The sequence below is a fragment of the Terrapene carolina genome, unplaced genomic scaffold, assembly GCF_002925995.2.
Source record: "Terrapene carolina triunguis isolate 2854851 unplaced genomic scaffold, T_m_triunguis-2.0 Scaffold85, whole genome shotgun sequence".
NCBI classification, from domain to species: domain Eukaryota; kingdom Metazoa; phylum Chordata; order Testudines; family Emydidae; genus Terrapene; species Terrapene triunguis.
This window is the reverse complement of record NW_020664436.1, coordinates 50,793,660-50,815,991: the sequence shown is the minus strand read 5'-3', so window position 1 is coordinate 50,815,991 and position 22,332 is coordinate 50,793,660. Positions and strand designations below refer to the sequence as shown.

The 22,332-nt window shown below is 41.6% G+C and overlaps 1 protein-coding gene across 1 annotated transcript in view; it reads right to left on the bottom strand.

Moving 5' to 3' along the window:
- The window catches only part of AHI1 (Abelson helper integration site 1), a 181,362-nt gene that overhangs the window by 14,291 nt on the left and 144,739 nt on the right, over positions 1–22,332 (bottom strand). The window contains exons 20-21 of the mRNA XM_026649540.2: positions 15,725–15,887; positions 14,189–14,292 (exon numbers count right to left, since the gene is read on the bottom strand). Of these exons, the coding sequence (XP_026505325.1) occupies positions 14,189–14,292; positions 15,725–15,887 (267 nt within the window). The remainder of the gene's footprint in view (positions 1–14,188; positions 14,293–15,724; positions 15,888–22,332) is intronic.

The window sequence follows — 22,332 nt, the reverse complement described above, 5'->3', positions numbered from 1 at the left end:
CAATACTCTGCCCCATGTGTTATACATCTTCCAACTTCTGAGATAAATGAATACAGGGCCCACAGACAACATCCATCTCCAGGGCACATCCATCCTGTGCAGTAAATATGGCTGGAGTCACGTGGAAAAAATAGTATAGACTAATAAACTGTAAGGCCAGAAGGGACTTTTGTGATTACCTATGATTAGTCTGACCTCCCGCACAGTGCAGGACACAGAACCTCACCCATTCACTCCTGTAATAGATCCATAACCTCTGGCTGAGTTACTGATGTCCTCAAATCACGATTTAAAGACTTCAAGTTACAAAGAATCCACCATTTACTCTAGTTTAAACCTGAAAGTGACCCATGTCCCATGCTGCAGAAGGAGAAAAAAAAACCAACAGAAAACAAACAAACAAAAAAAACCCAGGGCCACTGCCAATCTGACCAGAGGGAAAAATTCCTTCCCAACCCAAATATGGTGATCAGTTGGACCTTGGGCATGTAGGCAAGACCTACTAGCCAGACACCTGGGAAAGAATTGTCTGTCGTTACTCAGAGTCATCGCCATCTACTGTCCCATATTTAGCTGTTGGGGATATTTGTTACTAGCAGTAGCAGATCAGCCACCAGCCATTGTAGGCAATGTCATCATATGATCCCTTCCATAAATTTATCAAGCTCAGTCTTGAAACCAGTTAGGTTTTTTGCCCTCACTGCTCCTCATGGAAGGCTGGTCCAGAACTTCCCTCCTCTGATGGTTAGAAACCTCCATCTAATTTCAGGCCTAACTTTGTTGATGGTCAGTTTATATCCATTTGTTATTGAGCCGATATTGGTGCTTAACTTAAATAACTCCTCTCCTTCCCTGGTATTTATCCCTCTGATGTATTTATTGAAAGCAATCATATCTCTCCTTAGCCTTCATTTTGTAAAGCTAAGCAAGTCAACCTCCTTAAGTCCCCTAAGGTAGGTTTTCCATTCCTCTGACCATCCTAGTAGCTCTTCTCTGCACATGTTTCAGTTTGAATTGGCCTTTCTTAGGGCAGGTTTACACTACAAATTTACACCAGTGCAGCTGCGGTGCTGTAGTACATCTGGTGAAGACAGTCTAAGCCGACGGGAGAGAGCTCTCTTGTCAGCTTAATAACTCCACCTTCACAGGAGGCGGTAGCTATGTCAGCTGTAGAAGCTCTCCCACTGACTTAGCGCTGTCTACACAGGGGGTTAACGTCGGCATAATTATGTCGCTCAAGGGTGTGGATTTTTCACAGCCCTGAGCAATGTAATTATAACGAAGGTCTCACCAGTGTCTTGTACAATGATAATAACACTTTCCTATCTTAACTGGCAATACCTCACCTGATGCATCCTACGATTGCATTAGCCTTTTTCATGGCTGCATCACATTGGTGGCTCATAGTCATCCTGTGATCAACCAATACACCCAGGTCTTTCTCCTCCTCTGTTGTTTCCAAATGATTCGCCCCCAGCTTATAGGAAAAATTCTTGTTAGTCCCTAATTGCATGACCTTTCACTTTTGTACTATTAAATTTTATCCTATTTCTATTACTCCAGTTTTTGAGGTCATTCAAATCTGCTTGTGATATTCCGCTCCTCCTCCACATTGGCAATACCTCCAGCTGTGTCTCATCTGCAAATTTTATTAGTACACTCCCACTTTTTGTGCCAACATTATTAATGAAAATGTTAAATAAGATTGGCCCTAAGATTGATCCTTGAGGAGCTCTTCTAATAACCTCCCTCTAGTCTGACAGTTCACCTTTCAGTATGACTTGTAGTCTCTCTTTAACCAGTTCCTTACCCACCTCTTGATTCATATATTAATCCCCATCTTCTCTAATTTAACTAATAATTTCCCATGTGGAACTATATCAAATGCCTTACTGAAATTCAGGTAGATTAGATCTACTGCATTTCTTTTGTCTAAAAAAAAAATAAAAACATGTCAATCCATCTTCTCAAAGAAAGAGATCAGGCTGGTCTGGCATGATCTACCTTTTGTAAAACCATTTTGTATTTTATCTCACATACCTGTATGTTCTTAACTATTTTCGCTTTCAAAATTTGTTCCAATACCTTGCATACAACTGAGGTCAAACTAACCTCATGTAATTAAAGACTTCATTACTGTCTCCACAAAATGCTTTCAAAACTGAGTAATCTGTAATCAGTCTCCCCGTTGTTCATGAGAAATTAATGAGGTTCCGTGCTGGTGTGCACAGGTAAAAAATAGCAGTGAAGATGTGGCGGCATGGAATATGGCATGGGCTACCAATATGAGTACGTACACAAACTGAAAAACAAATTCCATCATATGGTATCATAATAACACTTCTGTAGTTCATCAGCAGGTTTGGGACATTTAGATACAGAGCAAAGGCTTCTGCCACTTCAGCTAAGGGTGTAACTGATAGCAGCACTACGGTGTCATCTTTTATGGAGACCAGCACTAGAGCAGGATAAGACACACATTTTGCCAATGGGTTTCACAGATAGTTGCTGAGAGCAGCGGAAGACAGACTCAGGGATCTTAGGTTCCATTCCAGGCTCTGTAGGGGAACATCCTCTAGGGGGCACAGATTCTTCTGCCTGTTTCCCCAAAGCTTGATTTCTTCTGTCCTGTCCCCTCCAACCTGTCCTTGTCCCAGTCTCTCTCTCTTCTCCATACCTGGCACCTTGTCCCACTCTCTACTCCTCTTGTCTCTCATCCCACCCCAGTGCAAGTCTCCTTGCCCAGCAGCCCCATTTCCCCCCTCTTGGCTCCTCATCCAATCTGTGGCTCCTCTCCCCCTATTGGCTTCCACGCCCAGTCTTCCTCCCTGGGCTCCTCATCTAATCTCAGACTTTCCCCTGCCCTGACTCCATGTCTCAGTCTCTTTGCCCAGTCTGCGACAGTTCTGCCCCCATACTACAGCTCCTTGTCAGATTCTCCTTCCCCTGCCACCACCTCCCTTCCACAACTGGTTCCTAGTCCAAGTCTTCTTCTCCAGGCCTTCCTAGTCTTCACTTCTCCCCAGATCCAACTCTGATCTCCTCATCTGGCATGAGTGTTCCTCCTATCCCCGCCAAAAGCCAAATAGCTCTTGGTCCTACCTCCATTTCCTTCACTAGCTCCCAGTCTCCCCCAACACAGCTTCCAGTCCCAGCTGCTCCCCCCTTGGCTCACAGTCTCTTTGCCCAGTCAGTCCCAGTCGATCCTCCTGCTCCCAGTCCACTGCCCGACCGCCAAATCTAAATCACTGTTTCTCTCCCCCAATCATCTAGGAACATGGAATGCAGGCCAGATCCCTACTGATCAAATTTGCAGATGACACAAAGCTAGGACAGTTGTCAACACTTTCGAGGAGAGAGCTAAAATTCAGAGGGATCTTGATAAGTTGGAGAACTGGGCTATAGACAGCAAAATGAAATTCAACAAACACAAATGTAGGGTGCTACACTTAGGGGAGAAAAACCAAATGCACAAATACAGAATGCGGGCTAACTGGCTTGGCAGCAGCATTGCTGAGAACGATCTGGGAATTGTGGTAGATCACAACCTCAACATGAGTCAGCAATGTGATGCTGTTGCAAAAAAAAGCAAATGCAATTTTATGGTGCATTAACAGAGGTCTAGCATGCAAGTCATGGGAAGTGATAATACCACTCTACTCAGTGCTGGTTAGACCTCAGATGAATTAGTGTGTCCAGTTTTGGTCAGCAGTGTATAGAAAGGATGTGGAGAAACTGGAAAGGATCCAGACGTGAACGACAAAGATGATCAAAGGGATGGAATACAAGCTATATGAGCAAAGGCTGAAGGAACTGGGTATGTTTCGTTTGGAAAAGAGGAAATTGAGGAAGGACATAAGAACATAAGAAAGGCCATACTGGGTCAGACCAAAGGTCCATCCAGCCCAATATCCTGTCTACCGACAGTGGCCAATGCCAGGTGCCCCAGAGGGAGTGAACCTAACAAGTAATGATGAAGTGATCTCTCTCCTGCTGTCCATCCCCACCCTCTGACAAACAGAGGCTAGGTATGATAGCGGTTTCCAAATACTGGAAAGACTGCCATAAAAATATGGAAAAAAGTTGTTCTCTCTTGCCACAGAGGGCAGGACAAGGGGCTCAAACTACAGCATAGCAGATTTAGATTAAATCTCAGGAAAAACTTCCTAACTGTAGGAACAGTAGGGCAATAGAACAGACTGCCTCCGGAGACTGTGGAAGCTGCTTCATTGGAGGTTTTCAAAAGGAGGCTGGAGCCATCTGTCTTGGATGGTTCAGTCACAACAAATCCTGTATTTTGGCAGGGGGTTGGATTAGATACCCTTGTGGTCTCTTCTAATCCTATGATTCTGTCCCAGTCTTATCAGACTTCTTGTCCCAAACTATTTCCTCCCTCCCCCAGTTTGGCTTTTGTCCCCTCTATATTTGAATCAGACAGCTTTCTTTTTCTCACTGCCTGGGTGCCAGCAGAGGGTCACTGAGAGCACAGGATGCTTTTCAGTTCCAGTGCTCAACCCCACCCTAGGTCAAAACAACTGGGAGTAGCCATTACAGGGAAAGTCCTTCTAAGCCTCCATAGCCCTGGGCTGGAGTGTATTCTCTGTTGCTCTGTGGGGATAGCTCATGCAGAGTCTGGTCAGCACAACAATATGTGAGAGGCTCAAGCATACTCAGTGAAGATGGAATCATCTGAGGTTTTAGCTGTTAAGCTCTAGCAAGTCTCTACTAAGCAATTTTTAACATGGGCAAAATAATATATTTTTCCTTAGTCTCGTTCTCCTTGTTGTCAGAAATAACTGAACTGTTTTGGTTGAAGTAAAATATTATATATATATATATATATATATATATATCAGCCTGAAGCAGACATCGAGCATGGAAAATTTCAACCCAAACAGCTAACGTTTGGCAAAGTCATAAACAACTGAAAACAAGATTTTATAATAGGAACATAATAATGGCTATACTGGGTCAGACCAATTGTCATCTAGCTCAGTATCCTGGCTTCTGACAGTTGCCAGTGCTAGATGCTTCAGTGGGAATAAAGAGAACAGGGCAATTATTAGTAATCCATCCCTTGTTTTCTAGTCCCAGTTTCTGGCAGTCAGAGGTTCAGGGGCACCCAGTGCATGGGATTGGGTTCCTGACCATCTTGGCTAATAGCCATTGATGTACCTATTCTCCATTAACTTATCTTACTCTTTTTTGAAATCAGTTATACTTTTGGCCTTCACAACATCTCCTGGCAACGAGTTCCACAGGTTGACTGTGCATTGTGTGATGAAGTACTTATTTATTTTTGTTTTAAATCTGCTGCCTATTAAATTCATTGGGAAGTTTTAGGCAACCTTAATAATAGGTGGTGCTACCAGTCCTGACTATAAGAAAGACTATCTTCATTCATCATAGGCCATTAAAGGCAATTTTCCTTCATAACTTGAAGTCAATTTAGACTCATTGTGTCCAACGTTCTACCATACTTAGTATTAGTGATCAAGGCAATCCAGATTCCAACAATCAAATGGCTAATTTGCAATTGCTGGGGCTGGGATTTTCTTGATGTCAGATTGCTAACACAGGTGTCTGAAGTTTTTCTATCCACAGAACACATACCATATGATACAGACAGCAAGTTCCCTCATTCTGCCCTCCCTCAACCAGTGTCTCTGTGCCCATTTAATCCTTTGCCTATTGACAGAGATTGCCAATAGGACTGCCAATTAGTGCCAACTGTAAAGGGATATTTTTTCCTTTTATTTACTTTTTAATTTAATGATGTGGCCATTTGTTCACTAGGAAAGATCACCCCCAGTCTAGTATGATGGAATAATAATAAAAAATACTTTGCACTTCTAGAACACCTTCTATTCCAGGATCAAAAATGCTTTCCAATCTAATTAGCCTCATAACACCTCTGTGGTAGGTATTATTGTCCCAATAATGCAGATGGGGCAACAGAAGTAAGATACTTTCCCAAGGTCACACAGAAAGCCCATAGCACAGACTTAAATAAGAGGACCTAGGTCTCCTGGCTCACAAACCTATACTCAATTATAAGACCATCCCTTCCTCCCCTAAACTACAGTTTAAGTTTTATGAGTTGCAGATTGTGACCTAGATCATCTCCCAGAGATCTAAGTGTGTGTGTGGGTCCTCTGAGTGCAGATCCCTCCATGCCTGCTTGGAAGGGGAAGAAGTTTTTCTCTCCATGGCAATATATTCTTTCTGCCTAGAAGCAAGTAGATGGCTCCTGTGGAAAATGCTGTCATGAGTTTTGGAGACAAGGTTGGGAGGAGTCCATGCCACCACTTCCTGCTAATTCTGCCTTATTTCTCCCCATTCTGGGCCCCTCCAAACACTTTCCCATTGAATGGACAATTGGCAGGGAACTCTGTAAGGTGAATCATGTGGAGTTTTCTTGTCCCTCTGGTCTCTTTATTGGGATGTAGTATGGCCCAAAATTACGTGTATAGACAGCTGATGTTTTTAAATTAGACTTACCCTGGCATATATATTTCTGAAACTATCAGTTCAGTTTTGTATATCTAGTAAAGCACAGGGCTTCAAACACAGTGGAGATGTGGAACTCAATTTTTTTCTTCCCTGTAAAAGATATTTTTATGATGAGGTTTTGTTTAGTGCCAACCCTAAGTTAGCACTTAGATTCTCCAGCTATGAATGCCATAGCATTTACAATTCAAGACGCAGGGAAGCAAGACACTCCTGACTAGAATGAAATGGGTTACAGTAGCTTCTGTCAGCCTGGGGGTCACAGCTCCAAGTCATTTCTCATCTGGTTGTAGATCTGCAGAAAAATCTCCAAAAATAGTTCAGCCCTGTTCAGTAAGAGGCTGCAAGGGCCCAGGAAGCAAGCAATGGGGAGGGAAGGAGAAGCTGGCCTGTTCCTGTCTGCTCTTGCTACTGCCATCCAAGCCCTGCAGTAGCTTTTCTTTTCTTTCATCTCTCCTCATAAAATGAGGGACTTAAAGATGGTGAGGATCAGGCTGCGTAGACTTCATGGTCTCAACACTTAACAGTGAGTGCTTATCAGTTTCACACCATCTGTAAGTGGCACCTTTTCACGGTACCCTCCCTAACTAAAGCCAGATGCAGTTTCCTGTTGTGACTCAACTAGCATTGTAGGCTGCAAGCACAAAGAATTAGGTAATGGAATATATTAAGGCCATGTCTACATGAAGACACTCAGGTTTCAGGGTTTCAGACCCAAAAAAGAAAGTAACAGAACACCACTAGCCGTCACCTTCAGCCCCCAACTAAAACCTCTCCAGTGCATCATCAAGGATCTACAACCCACGATCCCTCACTCTCACAGATCTTGGGAGGCAGGCCAGTGCTCGCTTACAGACAGCCCCCCAACCTGGAGCAAATACTCACCAGCAACCACACACCACACAACAAAAACACTAACCCAGGAACCTATCCTTGCAACAAAGCCTGTTGTCAACTCTGTCCACATATCTATTCAAGGGACACCATCATAGGACCTAATCACATCAGCTACACCATCAGAGGCTCGTTCACCTGCACATCTACCAATATGATATATGCCATCATGTGCCAGCAATGCCCCTCTGCCATGTACATTGGCCAAACCAGACAGTCTCTACGCAAAAGAATAAATGGACACAAATCAGATGTCAAGAATTATAACATTCAAAAACCAGTCAGAGAACACTTCAACCTCCCTGGAGGCTCAATAACAGACCTAAAAGTTGCAATTCTCCAACAAAAAAACTTCAAAAACAGACTCCAACGAAAAACTGCAGAATTGGAATTAATTTGCAAACTGGACACCATTAAATTAGGCTTGAATAAAGACTGGGAATGGATGGGTCATTACACAAAGTAAAAACTATTTCCCCATGCTAATTTTTCCCCTACTGTTACTCACACCTTCTTGTTAACTGTTTGAAATGGGCCATTCTGATTATCACTACAAAAGTTTTCTTTTCTCCTGCTGATAATAGCCCACCTTAATTGATTAGTCTCGTTAGAGTTGGTATGGCAACACCCATTTTTTCATGTTCTCTGTGTATATATATCTTCCTACTGTATTTTCCACTGCATGCAGCCAATGAAGTGGGTTTTAGCCCACGAAAATTTATGCCCAAATAAATTTGTTAGTCTCTAAGGTGCCACAAGTACTCCTCGTTTTTTTTTTTAAGACACTCAGGAGACTTAAGGCAAATTAGCTAAAGGTGTGAAGTCAATGCACATAAGTTACAGCACATTATTCAGGAGTGAAGTGGCCTTAGTTTGCTGTAGCTCAATTCTCAGGTACAGTTAGAAAACAGTTGAAAACACCAGATTAAAGAGAAAAGTGTGTCCCTCCCCCACTTAAACCTAGTGAGTGAATAATCTAACTGGAAAAGTGCAAATTAAAATGTTTAGTAACAGTGACTACTTTTGAATAGAGACATTTCAGCATGACAAGAGAACTGAATATCTAAAGATAGCGTCATAACAGATCAAAAACAAAAGGTGGAGTGTGTTAGGGTCTTATCTTGTCCATCAGAAAAATACCATTTACAGGTAACAAAAATGTCTGTTCTCTCTGGATGGATCTTAGTGTCATTTCCTTCAGAAAAGAGTACAATTATTTTTCCAAGAACAAGAGATCTAGCTATTCTGTCAAGAACTGGATTTGCTGAAGTGTGTCTGTCATTGGCAATGTCTAGTGGTAATTTGTGTGCAATATCACTCAGAGGCTTTGCAGATCTATTCTAGGGAAGCACAATCTCTCTCAGCCAAGGAGGTGGCATTGCTTCTAGAAGAACAGAACTTTAAGAGTACTGGACAAGGCTGGACCTTGCATTATAGGCATTATTGAAACACATTCTGATCTGATTGGAAACACATTTTTGTGGGGCTTCAGCCTCTTCTTTGGCTCTTCAAAATGCATAAACAACTTCCATGAACTTCCAAATCTTTTGTTCTGTTTAAACATGAATGTTAGAAGGCCATGAAGTTAAGTCATGGAGGTACTTCCTTGTTCAGCTGAGAAAAGGCACAAGGGAGGGAGGATTATATTCTATTTTTGATGAAATTCAGTGAAAAACTCCAGCCATAATATGTCAAAATAGTCTTGAACAATGTTTCCAATCACTCTCAATTAGGAGGCCTGATGCACCCAGGAGGATGGACCCTACACCATGAAGAGCCCCAGAGATTTCAGGGGTCAGCCCACATGGACTCAATTGCAAGACTGGGGCCTTAGAGAGTTGATGGGAATACCTGCTTCTGGTGGTGGGGAAGGGAAGAGTATTATTTATTTTTGTTTATTTAGATTTATAAACATAAAGAGTGCTTATCCTAAGCTCTGGTCAACCTCACGTAATTAACTTTCAGAATAACACTAACATAGATTTAGAGAATGATTGGTACTGCCCCTCTCCTCCCACAAGAGCAGAGCAAGTTCACAAGTGCTTATAAAAAAAGGGGTTCCTAACTAAATTTTAAACTTTGTTTAATAAAAAGAGCCCTGTAACCGTAGGCCATGAAAATTCTGAAAGGATTTTATATTGGCAGTTAGATGTATGTTGTAAGTAAAGATGAATATGAGCTAATTTTGTGGCTCAGGAGTTAAGTAATTCAAAAGGCAGGAGAACAAAGTTTTACATCAAGTTGTTATATTATTTATACAAAGTGAACAGTAGAAAGTGATACCCTCCCAAAAAATACAAGTGGATCTAAGACTGCAACAAAATGGTCCATATTTGCAGGACCCAAAGTGGTCTTTAAGAAGTAACATTCTTTGCCACTGATGTGATTGTATTAGTTCATTCTAAAATTCTAGGGCTCAGATTGATGATTGTAATACATTTAAACTGTCTCTTGCCAGCAACCAAACCATCTCAGTAGTATTTTTTTTGAAGGGTTTAGCCATATGTGGAATCCTGTGTGACCCAAACCCCATTAATCTTCATCTGCTTTTTTTGAAGGTGCACCCGGCAGTCAGTTAGGACTTAAAAATATCAGAGAACAATCACACTTATGATGGCTCTCATATTAACAGTACTTGTAATCAGAATTGATTTATATATTTGAGCATTTCTCAAAAAGCACATAAATGGTAGAGTTGGTCAAAACTCTGTCTAAACATTTTTGAAATAAGGTGTTTTTGGGGCCAAAACAAAACAAAAAAAAGTGTTGATCATATTTTTCTAGTTTTCAGTGAAAAAAAAAAATCAAACTGTAATGTAAACATTTCAGTAAATATTCAAATGTCAAAATTTTTCACATAAAATGGTGGTAGTTTTTTGTTTGGGTCTTCGTTGTTTTTATTTGTTTTGGGGTAAAATTCATAGGATATTTACAAAGTTTTTCCCCAAAATTTCCCATGAAAAATAATTGGCACTATTTGAGCTTCTCTAATAAATGCTATATTTATTGACTTCTTTAGAAAGTTTAGGGGAAAAAATAAAAAGTAGCCAGAATAACTGCTGTGTACTTGCTATTACATAGGGATTCCCATACTAGTTCAGGACATCAAGCTGTGGTCAATCTAGTCCAGTATCCTCTCTCTGACAGTCGTCACTACCAAAGGCTTCAGAGGAGCATGCAAAAAACTCCAGGAACAACAGTTAAAGCATAACCTGCCCATAGAGAAGTTTCTTTCTAGGATTCCCTAGTTCGTGGTTCACTGATGTCCTGAGGTATGATGGTTTAGGCCATACTTACAGGATGCGGGACTCTATCCTGGGAAACAGTGACTCTGAAAAAGATTTGGGGGTCATGGTAGATACTCATCTGAATATGCTCGCCTAGAGTGACACTGTGGCCAAAAGGCCTAATGAAATCCTTGGATACATAAATGGGGGGGATCTTGAGTAGGAGTAGAGCGGTGTTATTACCTTTATTACCTCTTTTGAGCTTACACTGAGCTCAGACCTGAAGAAGAGCTCTATGTAAACTCGAAAGCTTGTCTCACCAACAGAAGTTAGTCCAATAAAAGATATTACCTCACCCGCCTTGCCTCTCAACTATTCCTGGGACCAACCCAGCAACAACAACAATGCAAACAACTTTCTGAACAGTTTACACAATCTCCTAACTCATAATTTTCTCCATTTAACCATTTTTTAAATCTCTGAACTTCTTTTCTCTCTGCTGTATCTTTTTTGAGACAGGATGACTAGAATGGAATGCAGTGTTCCAGGGAGGGCATCAGATATATAATGGTACACCTCTACCCAGATATAACGCTGTCCTCGGGAGCCAAAAAATCTTACCGTGTTATAGGTGAAACCGCGTTATATCGAACTTGCTTTGATCCGCCGGAGCGCGCAGCCCCGCCCCCCCCGGAGCGCTGCTTTACCGCGTTATATCCGAATTCATGTTATATCGGGTCGCATTATATCGGGGTAGAGGTGTATTATAATATTCTCAATATTGTATTTTTATCCCATTCTTTATATATATATATATATATGCTAACATTTTGTTTGTTTTTGACAATCACTGCACACTGAATGGTCCACAATGATGCCCTGTTCATTATTGTACATGCTTGGTAAATTTAATTTTGGAGTAGAATCTAAAGATTAAACACACACACACAAATATTTCCCCCTGAAATATTACTGAAACTGCTACTACAGAAGAAATTATTAGGAAGATATAAAAATGGATTCCTTTAAACAATATGGTCTTAAAAAGAAGTAAATGACCCCTCAGACTGTGGGTGGTGCTCCTTTACCAAGTTGGTTATTTGTTACAAATTGGTTGTGATTGATGTTCACTTTTATACCAAAAGATTGTTGTTATTCAATAATCTAATTAGATTTACGCTGGATAAAAAAGACAAACACAAAAATAATCTTTATTAACTCTAACTACGACAGATCTTTTCCCTTTCTAATTTCTGTGTGTCTTTGATAAACAGAATCTCTAAAGGTAACACTGATGATCTGATTAGGCTATCTACAGCTGGAATAAGAAGATAGTGGAAATGGGCTAAGGTTTTCAAATGTCTATCAGTGTAATTAAGCAACAAAATGATAATGCAGATATTGGGAAAATCCACGCTAGTCTAGACTATAAACAGACATTATTCACCATTCAGTCATATAATACCTTTTACTATATTTGTGCCACTATGCTTTACAATAGAGTATACATTTGTATTTAATTTATGTTTGCCATTTGGAATACTGTTTTGGCTATGCGTTTCTCACACATTCTTATAGTGGAACAGCTATGAAGTAAAGAAGCAACAGAAATATTTCAGTATTGTTGTTTCTGGTCAATATACTGATTAATTTTACAAAAATGTAATTAGAAATATTCAGTAAGTGGATTTATGATAATTGTTGGGTTCAGCAGAGCTGAGTGAGTAATTTATAATAAATAATTTGTTAGAGTTCACCTCTCTCTTCCCCTACATGAAATGTTATTTCTACATGAGGAGGTTCCAAACAGCTCTTCGTGAATATCTGAATCTCAAAATTTGCAATATGTTGGTAACATAAGTTACATGATATTTTCTTTGTTTGGATGATTTATCTAACTAAGCAATACAGTATAAATTTTTGAATCTTACAATCAAACAAAACTTGAATTTCTTGTTGGAAAAATATTTGAAAATTCTAAGTTAAAATTATTTTTTTGTAAGTATTTGTTAGTGAAGTTTGATTACTTGAACATTTGTGGAAGCAAACAAAAGAGGGTTACAAACATGTTCAATTCAAAAATCATTTTTAAATTCTTACTAATATTCACTGAACTTGTTTCCACTATTCATTTACTTTTGCTAACAAATTATCCTATAGTTTAAGACTGTAATTTTCACCCATTCTTCAGAGGATGTGAATATCACTTATTGAAAGGTTCTAATTTACATTGTATGGAGATGCGAAAGTCACACTGTCTGTTTTACACATATCCTTCCCATATATTCTCATATCTTATTGTCTGTGATAAACCAACATGGTATTTCGTTCCCTTCTTATACAATACATTTTCTCTACTTTGAGCTGGGACAGGTATTTGTGCCTTTGTTCTAGTTTCTGCACGCTGAATTCACTTTGTTAAGCCGCAACATTGTGCAACAGCACGGAAACAAGAATGCCACAATGAATCAAACATATAATAGAGAATGGGATATATAGGCAATGATGCACAACGTGATGAGAACTTGCCAGTCGTATATACACCTTGGGAATGCTTATCTAAGAGGTACAGGCAGGATCGTTAACACACCTCTATGGTAGGATATCTATATATTGACTGGTGAACAACAAGGAGTTATTTTACTTATAAAGTGGTTTAATGATTAAAATTACTTTTATAAGTGTAAATTTCAGAAATGTGTTAAATATTTTCAATAGAAAATAGGTTTCTTTGGAACTAAGAAAATGGGATGAACCTGCAGAAAGAGGAAGGGACCAAAAGAAACAGTATTCTGCTTCTGTTTATGGATTTCCCTGCATCTCTGTCCTTCACTCCCCAAAATGAAACATGTAATGTAATAGGCCAAGTCAGTGTAGATTCCTCTTCCCAAATCACCTGGAGGGAGCAGGGACTGACAGGAGGGACTTAACTCCTTTTGAATAAAAATGTCTGTTGCTCAAGTAAGGTTTGGATGTGGCATATTGCTCTGTTTGGTGAAGAGGCTTTATGGTACCAAACGTGTGTGCTAATTAGGAAATTATTACATGGATTGAAAACTTCTTCCACCAGTTATATCATAGGTTTTATCTAAGCCATTTGATAAATAAGAAATTTTACAGAACTAGGAGTTTTATTTTGAAGTTATATATACACATGCGTTGTGGATGTTGTGTTGCCCAAGACTAAAGCTGAATGCCGATATCTAAAAAGTAACTAAGGGGGATAGTTCTCTATAAATTCATCTTCATACTCATGCTTCAATATCTATGTGCCTATGGTTATGTTCCTGCCCCCTTTGAAGTAAATGGGAGCTTTGTCATTCATTTCAATAACGCTTTGCTATTGACTTCAAAGAGAGCAGGAACAGGCCCAGCATTTAATTGACAAATCATGGAGGTAGCTGGATTTAGGCAACAAATTTGCATTGAACACCATCTGAAAAAACAGTTGTTTGCCTAGGGAAAGGTTCTGAACGTTCTGTATTTTATAAAAAAAAAAGCAGGAAAATTAAAATCCATATTCTACAGCTTATGGTCCCTTCCTCTCAAATAATTACCCCATGTGGCGCTGGATATCTTACTTCTGCTTCTGTTTGTTCATGATGTAGAAGAGGAGTAGAATCTGGTACTAATTCAGAAGACTGTTCCTTTTCATATTCAGCTAAAAATATAACACATGATTCAATTCACCATTATGTTTGTCATGAAAATGATGTAATCAAGAATGAAGTTAATAAAAATGTGAATGGTAGTGATATTATTATTATCTAGTTAACACTGAGACATTAGCTTTGCCAGTCAGAAAATATTTTTCACAATTTTTTTTTCATTAGAACTTTTCCTTTTTTTAATTAAAATTTTCCAATAAACTTTAGTCTTTAGCATAGTTATGACCACTACAATCATAAATGCTCAGCAAATATTAAAAAAGGATTAGACATTTATATGAGTAAAGAGTAGCATGTGTGGTTATAGCAACTGTATTTCAAAGGCTATCAAAAAGTACCATGCTCACTGCTAGTAATGTATAATACAACCGAATAATATAAGAGGGTCACCAGATGAGGTAAGGACAGATCTCCTGAAGTTATTTTGCACAGCTCGCGAGGTTTGTTATGAGATTTATTTTTCACCTTTCCCAAACAGTCAAGGTTGCTACTGAAGATTAGATCCCAGATATCAACCTTTGGGCTGTTCTGGTTAGGGAATTTCTATGTTCTAAACACCAGTATCATCACTTATTTAGAAAAGAAAAAATAGATAACTGTAATTCTTATTCTCTGAAGAGATAATCCCAGTAGATTTCTACCCTTGAATCCACGCTTCCAGCACATAGCAGACAGATATCCCATAACTGGAAAGTTCTGAACCGATAGGGAACCCCTAGCAGCACTGTGTGCATCACTATGCCAGAGGGGCTCCCTAGGCTGCTCCCTATGTTCTACAATCAGCTTTTAGTTTAGTTATGTTTTGAGATTCAGGCTGCATCAGTGTTCTACAGAAGTTGTTTTTAATGGCTAGGACCAAGTGGCAAATTCAGAGTTTGTACCTGGGACTGCTGTTTTAACTGGCATTCCTCTTTTAAATCCTTAGAAAGAAACTGAATTATTGGGGAATGAGACATCTCCACCGGAGTGGGGAAAGGTTGTGTAACTTCAACAGGTAAGTTAATGTTTAGGAGCCTGAGATGGCTGAGTCCAGGAGCTATTACCAAGTGGAAGTCTCAGATGCCTGTGAACTATCTCGACGCTGTGGGAGCCCCAAAGAGCTGCCAAGATACTATGTGAACCAGGTGGTTGTGTGCGGGGGGGAGGGAAGGAGGCGGTGAGTGAGGAAGGAGGTGGTTGGTAACTGCAAAGATACTGTGTGAACTGGAACGTGAGACTGCAGTGTTGATACTTTTGAAAAGTACAAAGTACTACATGTTAACATGCTATTTTATACATAATTTCTGCATCACAGTAAGTTCTTGATATGTCATGTGTATTGTATAAACATATGTATTCAGAGTAATAAAGCAGAATAGCATGGTAAAATCTTGGACCATCAGTTAAACCCACACCGGTATACCAGGAAGAGAGCAGTAAACTTACTTTCACCAGCCACATAATTAGCTGGAAAATAGCCTTGCTGTCCATTTGCTAGGCTGCCAAACCACCAGTTATCATTATCTTTGTATAACACTTGGATAATGTCACTGCGATGGATGGTTAGCTCATCTGATCGATGCGCTGTGTAGTCATAAAGAGCCACTACCTAAAAGAGAGATAAGACCACCACATCTTTATCACAACTGTGCCACAGAGAAAAAAGCCCAACATTCACTTCCTCTTGCAGAAAAGCAGCTGAAACCAAAGCTGCACTTTGGTAAAAGCTGAGGCTGTCTCAATTTTTGCTAATGGGATCAGGGGTGGTGGGAACGCAGCAGGAGAAGCAAGATAAAGGACTGTGGGATTGTAGAAATGGTTAAGAACATTCAATACACTAAGATTAGCTTCAAAACAGCAGCTGCTAGTTTTATAAGCAATTGACTTGTTAAGCAAAACAAAAAAAAAAACCCTTAGTACATTCACTTTCTCAGAATTGTTACACCACTTTCAGATCCAATTCTGTGTGTGTGCACACTAAACATATATGTTTGAATAAATACTTCAACAATGTGACTGTTTTACTAGATGGAAAACTCCAATGGAACAATTTCATTATAAAGCTTTATTTTGATCCTTTCATTTATTTGTAATGTTTTGTTTTGAAACAAATATCTGTTATAAACATTTGTACATTGGGTCCACATATTATCTACATAATAAAGCCATTCGCCTTTGAAACACACTGCACTGCTGCATCAATACTTCCACTAGAAAAAATGTTAATAGGCTTCTCCCATCTTTCATAATACATAGAATACACAACCACGAATCACAGCCTTTCCGACTGCCCTGAAAATAAAAATACCATGGATCATTTCTTATTTAGTTTCCACAACTATATGATCAGGGAGTGATTTCTGTCCCATTTTGACCAACAAAAGGTAGAAAAGAGTAAAAACAATAGAAGAGGTCTGAACAGATAGGAATCTCCACCCTCCCCAAGACATAATTATGTTATATTTTATACAAACTATTTTTGCCACCAAAGCATACCTGTATATCACAAACAGCAACCAGGTATATTAAGGAAATTGAAAAGGGAATGCTTCTATAATCATAAGTTTAGCATGGTACTTTGTGATTTGGCCAGCCTCAAAGCATTAAGATCAGCTTAGCTACTATTAGACAGGAATCCATCCAAACTTTCACTTAGCTGCCACTAACATATCTAAGGCCTGGTCTAAACTACGAGGTTAGGTTGAATTTAGCCACATTAGGTCGATTTTATAATGAATGTGTCTACACAACCAACCCTGTTCCGCCGACCTAAAGGGCTCTTAAAATCGACTGCTGTACTCCTCCCTGACAAGGGAAGTAGCACTAAAACTGACCTTCCTGGGTCGAATTTGGGGTAGTGTAGATGTAGCGCTGTGCAATTCAATGGTATTGGTCTCCGAGAGCTATCCCAGAGTGTTCCAATGTGACCGCTCTAGACAGCACTGTAAACTCTGATGCACTAGCCAGGTACACAGGAAAAGTACCGGGAACTTTTGAATTTCATTTCCTGTTTGGTCAGCGTGGCAAGTTCAGCACAACAGGTGACCATGCAGTCCCAGAATCGCAAACGAGCTCCAACATGGATCGAACGAGAGACACTGGATCTGATTGCTGTATGGGGAGAAGAATCTGTGCAGGCAGAACTCTGAACCAGCAGAAGAAATGCTGATATCTATGCCAAAATCACACAGGGCATGGTGAAGAGAGGCTACACCAGGGATGCACAGCAGTGCGCGTGAAAATTAAGAAGTTCAGGCAAGCCTACCAAAAGACAAAGGAGGCAAACGGTTGCTCTAGGTCAGAGCCCCAGACATGCCGCTTCTATGATCAGCTGAATGTCATTCTGGGGGGGACCATACCAGTACCCCAACACTCTCCGTGGACACCTGGAAGGTGGCAGCCTCAGGCAACACGGATGAGGAAGAATTGGCAGCAAGCAAGTGGAGAATCCGTTCTCCCCAGCAGCCAGGACCTTTTCCTCACCCTGGAGCCAATATCCTCCCAGGGCCTATTGTTCACGGACCCTGATGGCGGAGAAGGCACCTCTGGTGAGTGCACATTTGTAACGACACTACAGGGGTTAAAAGCAATTGTGTTTAATGTTTGATTTGCCCTGAACAATTGGGATGCATTCGCGGCCAGTACAGCTAATGGAAAAGTCTGTTTACGTGTCTGGGGATGGATCGGAAATCCTCCAGGAACATCTCCATGAAGATCTCCTGGAGGTACTCTGAAAGCTTTTGCAGAAGGTTTCTGGGGAGGGCTGCCTTATTTCGTCCTCCATGGTCGGACACTTTACCACGCCCAGCTAGCAGCAAGTGGTCTGGAAACATTGCAGCACGAAGCATGGCAGTGAAAGGTCCTGGGTTTTGGTCACATTCATGCAACATTCGGTCTTTATCTTTCTGTGTCAGCCTCAGGAGAGTGATATCATTCATGGTCATCTGGTTGAAATAGGGGAAGTTTTGTAAGGGAACAGTAATCCCCTCTGTTTGGTGATCCCCGACACATTAGACCCTGGGCATGCTGGACTGTTTGCGCTTGGCTAAAAGAGGCACTATCCCAAAGTAGCTCTAATACTGATACCTAGGTGTAAGTGATTTCAGTTCTGCAGCATGTAACAAGACTCTTAATTGAGTCTAAATTAGCTCTTATTATACCATGGAGAGAGAAAGGGTCAAATGGTGTCTAGGACCCTTAAACAGGGCCCACACCACCAGGTACAAGTACCTGTCCCCACCCTCTCTCAACTCACTGGGCTTTGGAACCCATGTCCCCTGCCTAGCGAGTGCTGTTCACTTGAGGGTGAGTCCCTCCATTGGGGTATGCCAGGTACAGTTCTGCTGCCCTCGGTTCACACAACAAGGATAGCAGCCGGAGATAGCAATGCTTAGGGAAGGGTTGTGCTGCACATTCACCCCAATACCGCAGCCCCTCCTTTTAAACGGCAAATACAACCGGCATTGGTTGCTATGGGGCAGGAGGGTGCTGCAGTTTGAAACCATTCCCACGTTATGAACGCAGAAGAAGCCAACCCCACGTCCCCCGAATTCTGTTGCCCAGCCATGTGTGATGTGTCACCATTCCGGCAGGTGCTCAATATAAAGGCAAAATGCAACCTTGTTCCTAAAACACGTGCTGTCTGCTGTGAATTGCTTGATTCACTGTGAAAGAGTCTCCCTTTTGTTCTCAGAAAAGTATCTTCTGTAAACTCTACTCTCCCTTTTTTCCAGCTGCAAATGTTTCTATGCTCCCCGCATCAACTCAGTCCCTGAGGTTATCGCAGATTAGAAGGTGAAAAAAACGCACTCGCAATGACATGTTTTCAGAGCTCATGCAATCCTCCTGCCCTGATAGAGCACAGCTGAATGCATGGAGGTATTTGGTGGCAGAGGCCAGGAAAGCATACAGTGAGCGTGATTGTAACACACAGGAGGAGATGCTGAGGCTAATGGGGGAGCAAACAGACATGATGAGGCATCTGGTGGAGCTGCAAGAAAGGCAACTAGACTACAGACCTCCGCTGCAGCCACTGTGTAACCACCTGCCATCCTCGCCAAGTTCCATATCCTCCTCACCCAGACGTCCAAGAATGGGGGGGGAGGGAAGGCTCTGGGCACCCAGCCACTCAACTCCAGGGGATGGCCCAAGCAACAGAAGGCTGTCATTCAAACAGCTTTGATTTGTAGTGTGGCTACAATAAGCAATGTAGCCTTGTCCTTCCCTCCTCCCCCACCCCGTTATCAAACCCTTCGTACACTCGGGCTTCCTTTTACTAGTCAGCGTTGCCAGTGATCTCAAGTTTTTTTTTTTAAATAAATAAAGAATGAATGGATTCAGAACAATAGGGACTTTATTTCCTGTGCCAGCTATGGTCGAAGGGGGGACGAAGATCAGCTTACAGGGAAGTACATTCACCAAAGGGGGCAGGTTTGCATCAAGGACAAACACACACAACTATCACACCGTAGCCTGGTCAGTCATGAAACTATTTTTCAAAGCCTCTCTGATGCGCAGCGCGCCTCGGTGTGCTCTTCTAATTGCCCTGGTGTCTGGCTGTTGAAAATTAGCCGCCAGGCGATTTGCCTCAACCTCCCACCTCACCATAAACGTCTCCCCTTACTCTCACAGATATTATGGAGCACACAGCAAGTAGCAATAACAATGAGAATATTGCTTTTGCTGAGGTCTAACCTACTCAGCAAACTGCGCCAGCGCCCTTTTAAACGCCCAAAGGCACATTCTACCACCATTCTGCACTTGCTCAGGCTATAGTTGAACTGCTCCTTACTGCTGCCCAGGCTGCCTGTGTATGGCTTCATGAGCCATGGGAGCAAGGGGTAGACTGGATCCCCAAGGATAACTATTGGCATTTCAATATCCCCAACGGTAATTTTCCAGTCTGGGGCCTGGTCTACACTGGGGGGGGGGGGGGGGGGGGGGGGGATCGATCTAAGAGAAAGAACTTCAGCTATGAGAATAGCGTAGCTGAAGTCGACGTATCTTATTTCGACTTATCTCGCGTCCTCATGGTGCGGGGTCAATTTCAACGGCTCCCCCGTCAACTTTGCTTCTGCCTCTCGCCGAGCTGGAGTTCAGCAGTCAACGGGAGAGCGATCGGGGATCGATTTATCGCGTCTACACTACACGTGATAAATCGATCCCCGATAGACTGATCACTACCCGCCGATCTGGCGGGTAGTGTAGACGTACCCTGGGAAGAAAGTCCCTTCTTGCAGCTTTCCAAACAGCCCTGAGTTCTGAAAGATGCGAGCGTCATGCACCTTTCCTGACCATCCCACGTTGATGTCGGTGAAACAGCCCTTGTGATCCACCAGTCCTTGCAACACCATTGAGAAGTACCCCTTGCAGTTTATGTACTCTTTGGTAAGGTGGTCCAGTGCCAAGATAGGGATCTGCGTTCCGTCTATCGCCCCACCACAGTTAGGGAACCTCATTGCAGCAAAGCCATCCACTATGCCCTGCACATTTCCCAGAGTCACTACCCTTCTTAGCAGAAGGCTATTGATTGCCCTGGCTACTTGGATCACAGCAGCCCCCACGGTAGATTTGCCCACTCTGAATTGATTCCTGACTGACCGGTAGCAGTCAGGCATTGCAAGCTTCCACAGGGCTATCACCACTTGCTTCTCAACTGTCAGGGCAGGTCTCATCTTGGTATTCCTGCGCTTCAGGGCAGGGGAAAGCAACTCACAAAGTTCCATGAAAGTGGCCTTATGCATGCGAAAGTTTCGCAGCCACTAGGAATCATCCCATACCTGCAACACTATGCGGTCCCACGAGCCTGTGCTTGTTTGCTGGGCCCAGAATCGGCGTTCCACTGTATCAACATGCCCCAGTGCCGCCGTGATATCCCAATTGCCACATCCTGTGCTTTCAGGAACGTCTGTGTCCATGTCCTCCTCACAATCTTCCTCGTACTGGCAGCTCCTAGCTAGGCTCTGCACATACTGCAGGATAATGTGCGAGGTGTTTGCAATGCTCACAAAAGCAGCGTACAGCTGAGCGGGCTCCATGCTTGCTGTGCTATGGTGTCTGCACGGATAACCCAGGAAAAAAGGCGCGAAATGATTGTTTGCTGTTGCTTTCAGGGAGGGAGGGATGGAGACTGATGACATGTACCCAAAACCACCTGCAACAATGTTTTTGCCCCATCAGGCATTGGAAGCTTAACCGAGAATTCCAATGGGCAGCGGGGACTGTGTGATAGCTACCCACAGTGCACCACTTGTGAGACAATGCTAGCAACGGTATTGAGGACGCACTCCACTGACCTACTGCGCTTAGTGGAGACATGCACGATCGACGTATAAAATCAGTTGCTAAAGATCAACTTCTATAAAAATCGACCTAATTTCGTAGTGTAGACATGCCCTAAAGGACCAAAGAAACCGAGTAACTGAATACCTCCCTCTCAATTATACGTCTCCTCTCCACATCAGGAAAGGCAATAATATGATCAAAACCAACACTGCCAGTGTAAAATTTAGATGGATGCAGCTTGCACGATCACATCCAGCAAGGGATGCTCTCAGAATACCAACTAATTGAGAAATGCAAGGACTCCTTGGAGATAATACTGTGAAAACCAATAGGTCACTTAAGGTAAAAGGAACATAACTTGAGGTAAATATTCAACAGAATGCACAAAATGAAAGGCAGAACAGAAAGTGCTGTGTATTTTTGCAATATCTTATAGTAAAATGTTCAGTGGTTGTTCAATATCTGAAAAAAATTACAAAAATCTAATGACTTGACAAACTTGCAACACGCTTAAAAGAAAAGCAAGACAAATCAAAAATTTAGGTACCATTGTACCTTGAATTGTGATTGGTTTAGGGAAATTAGGGAATCACTGATTAAAAATAAAAGTGGAAGCTACCATTATTTTCATTATCCCATTAGAGATATCTGAATTAGAGCTGGGCAAATAACTGATTTTTTGGTTCGCTGGCAAAAAAAAAATTATGAACCAGACCCCAAAATTCCAAAAACTTTCAGGAAATCAAAAAATATGTTCTGGGTAAAACAAA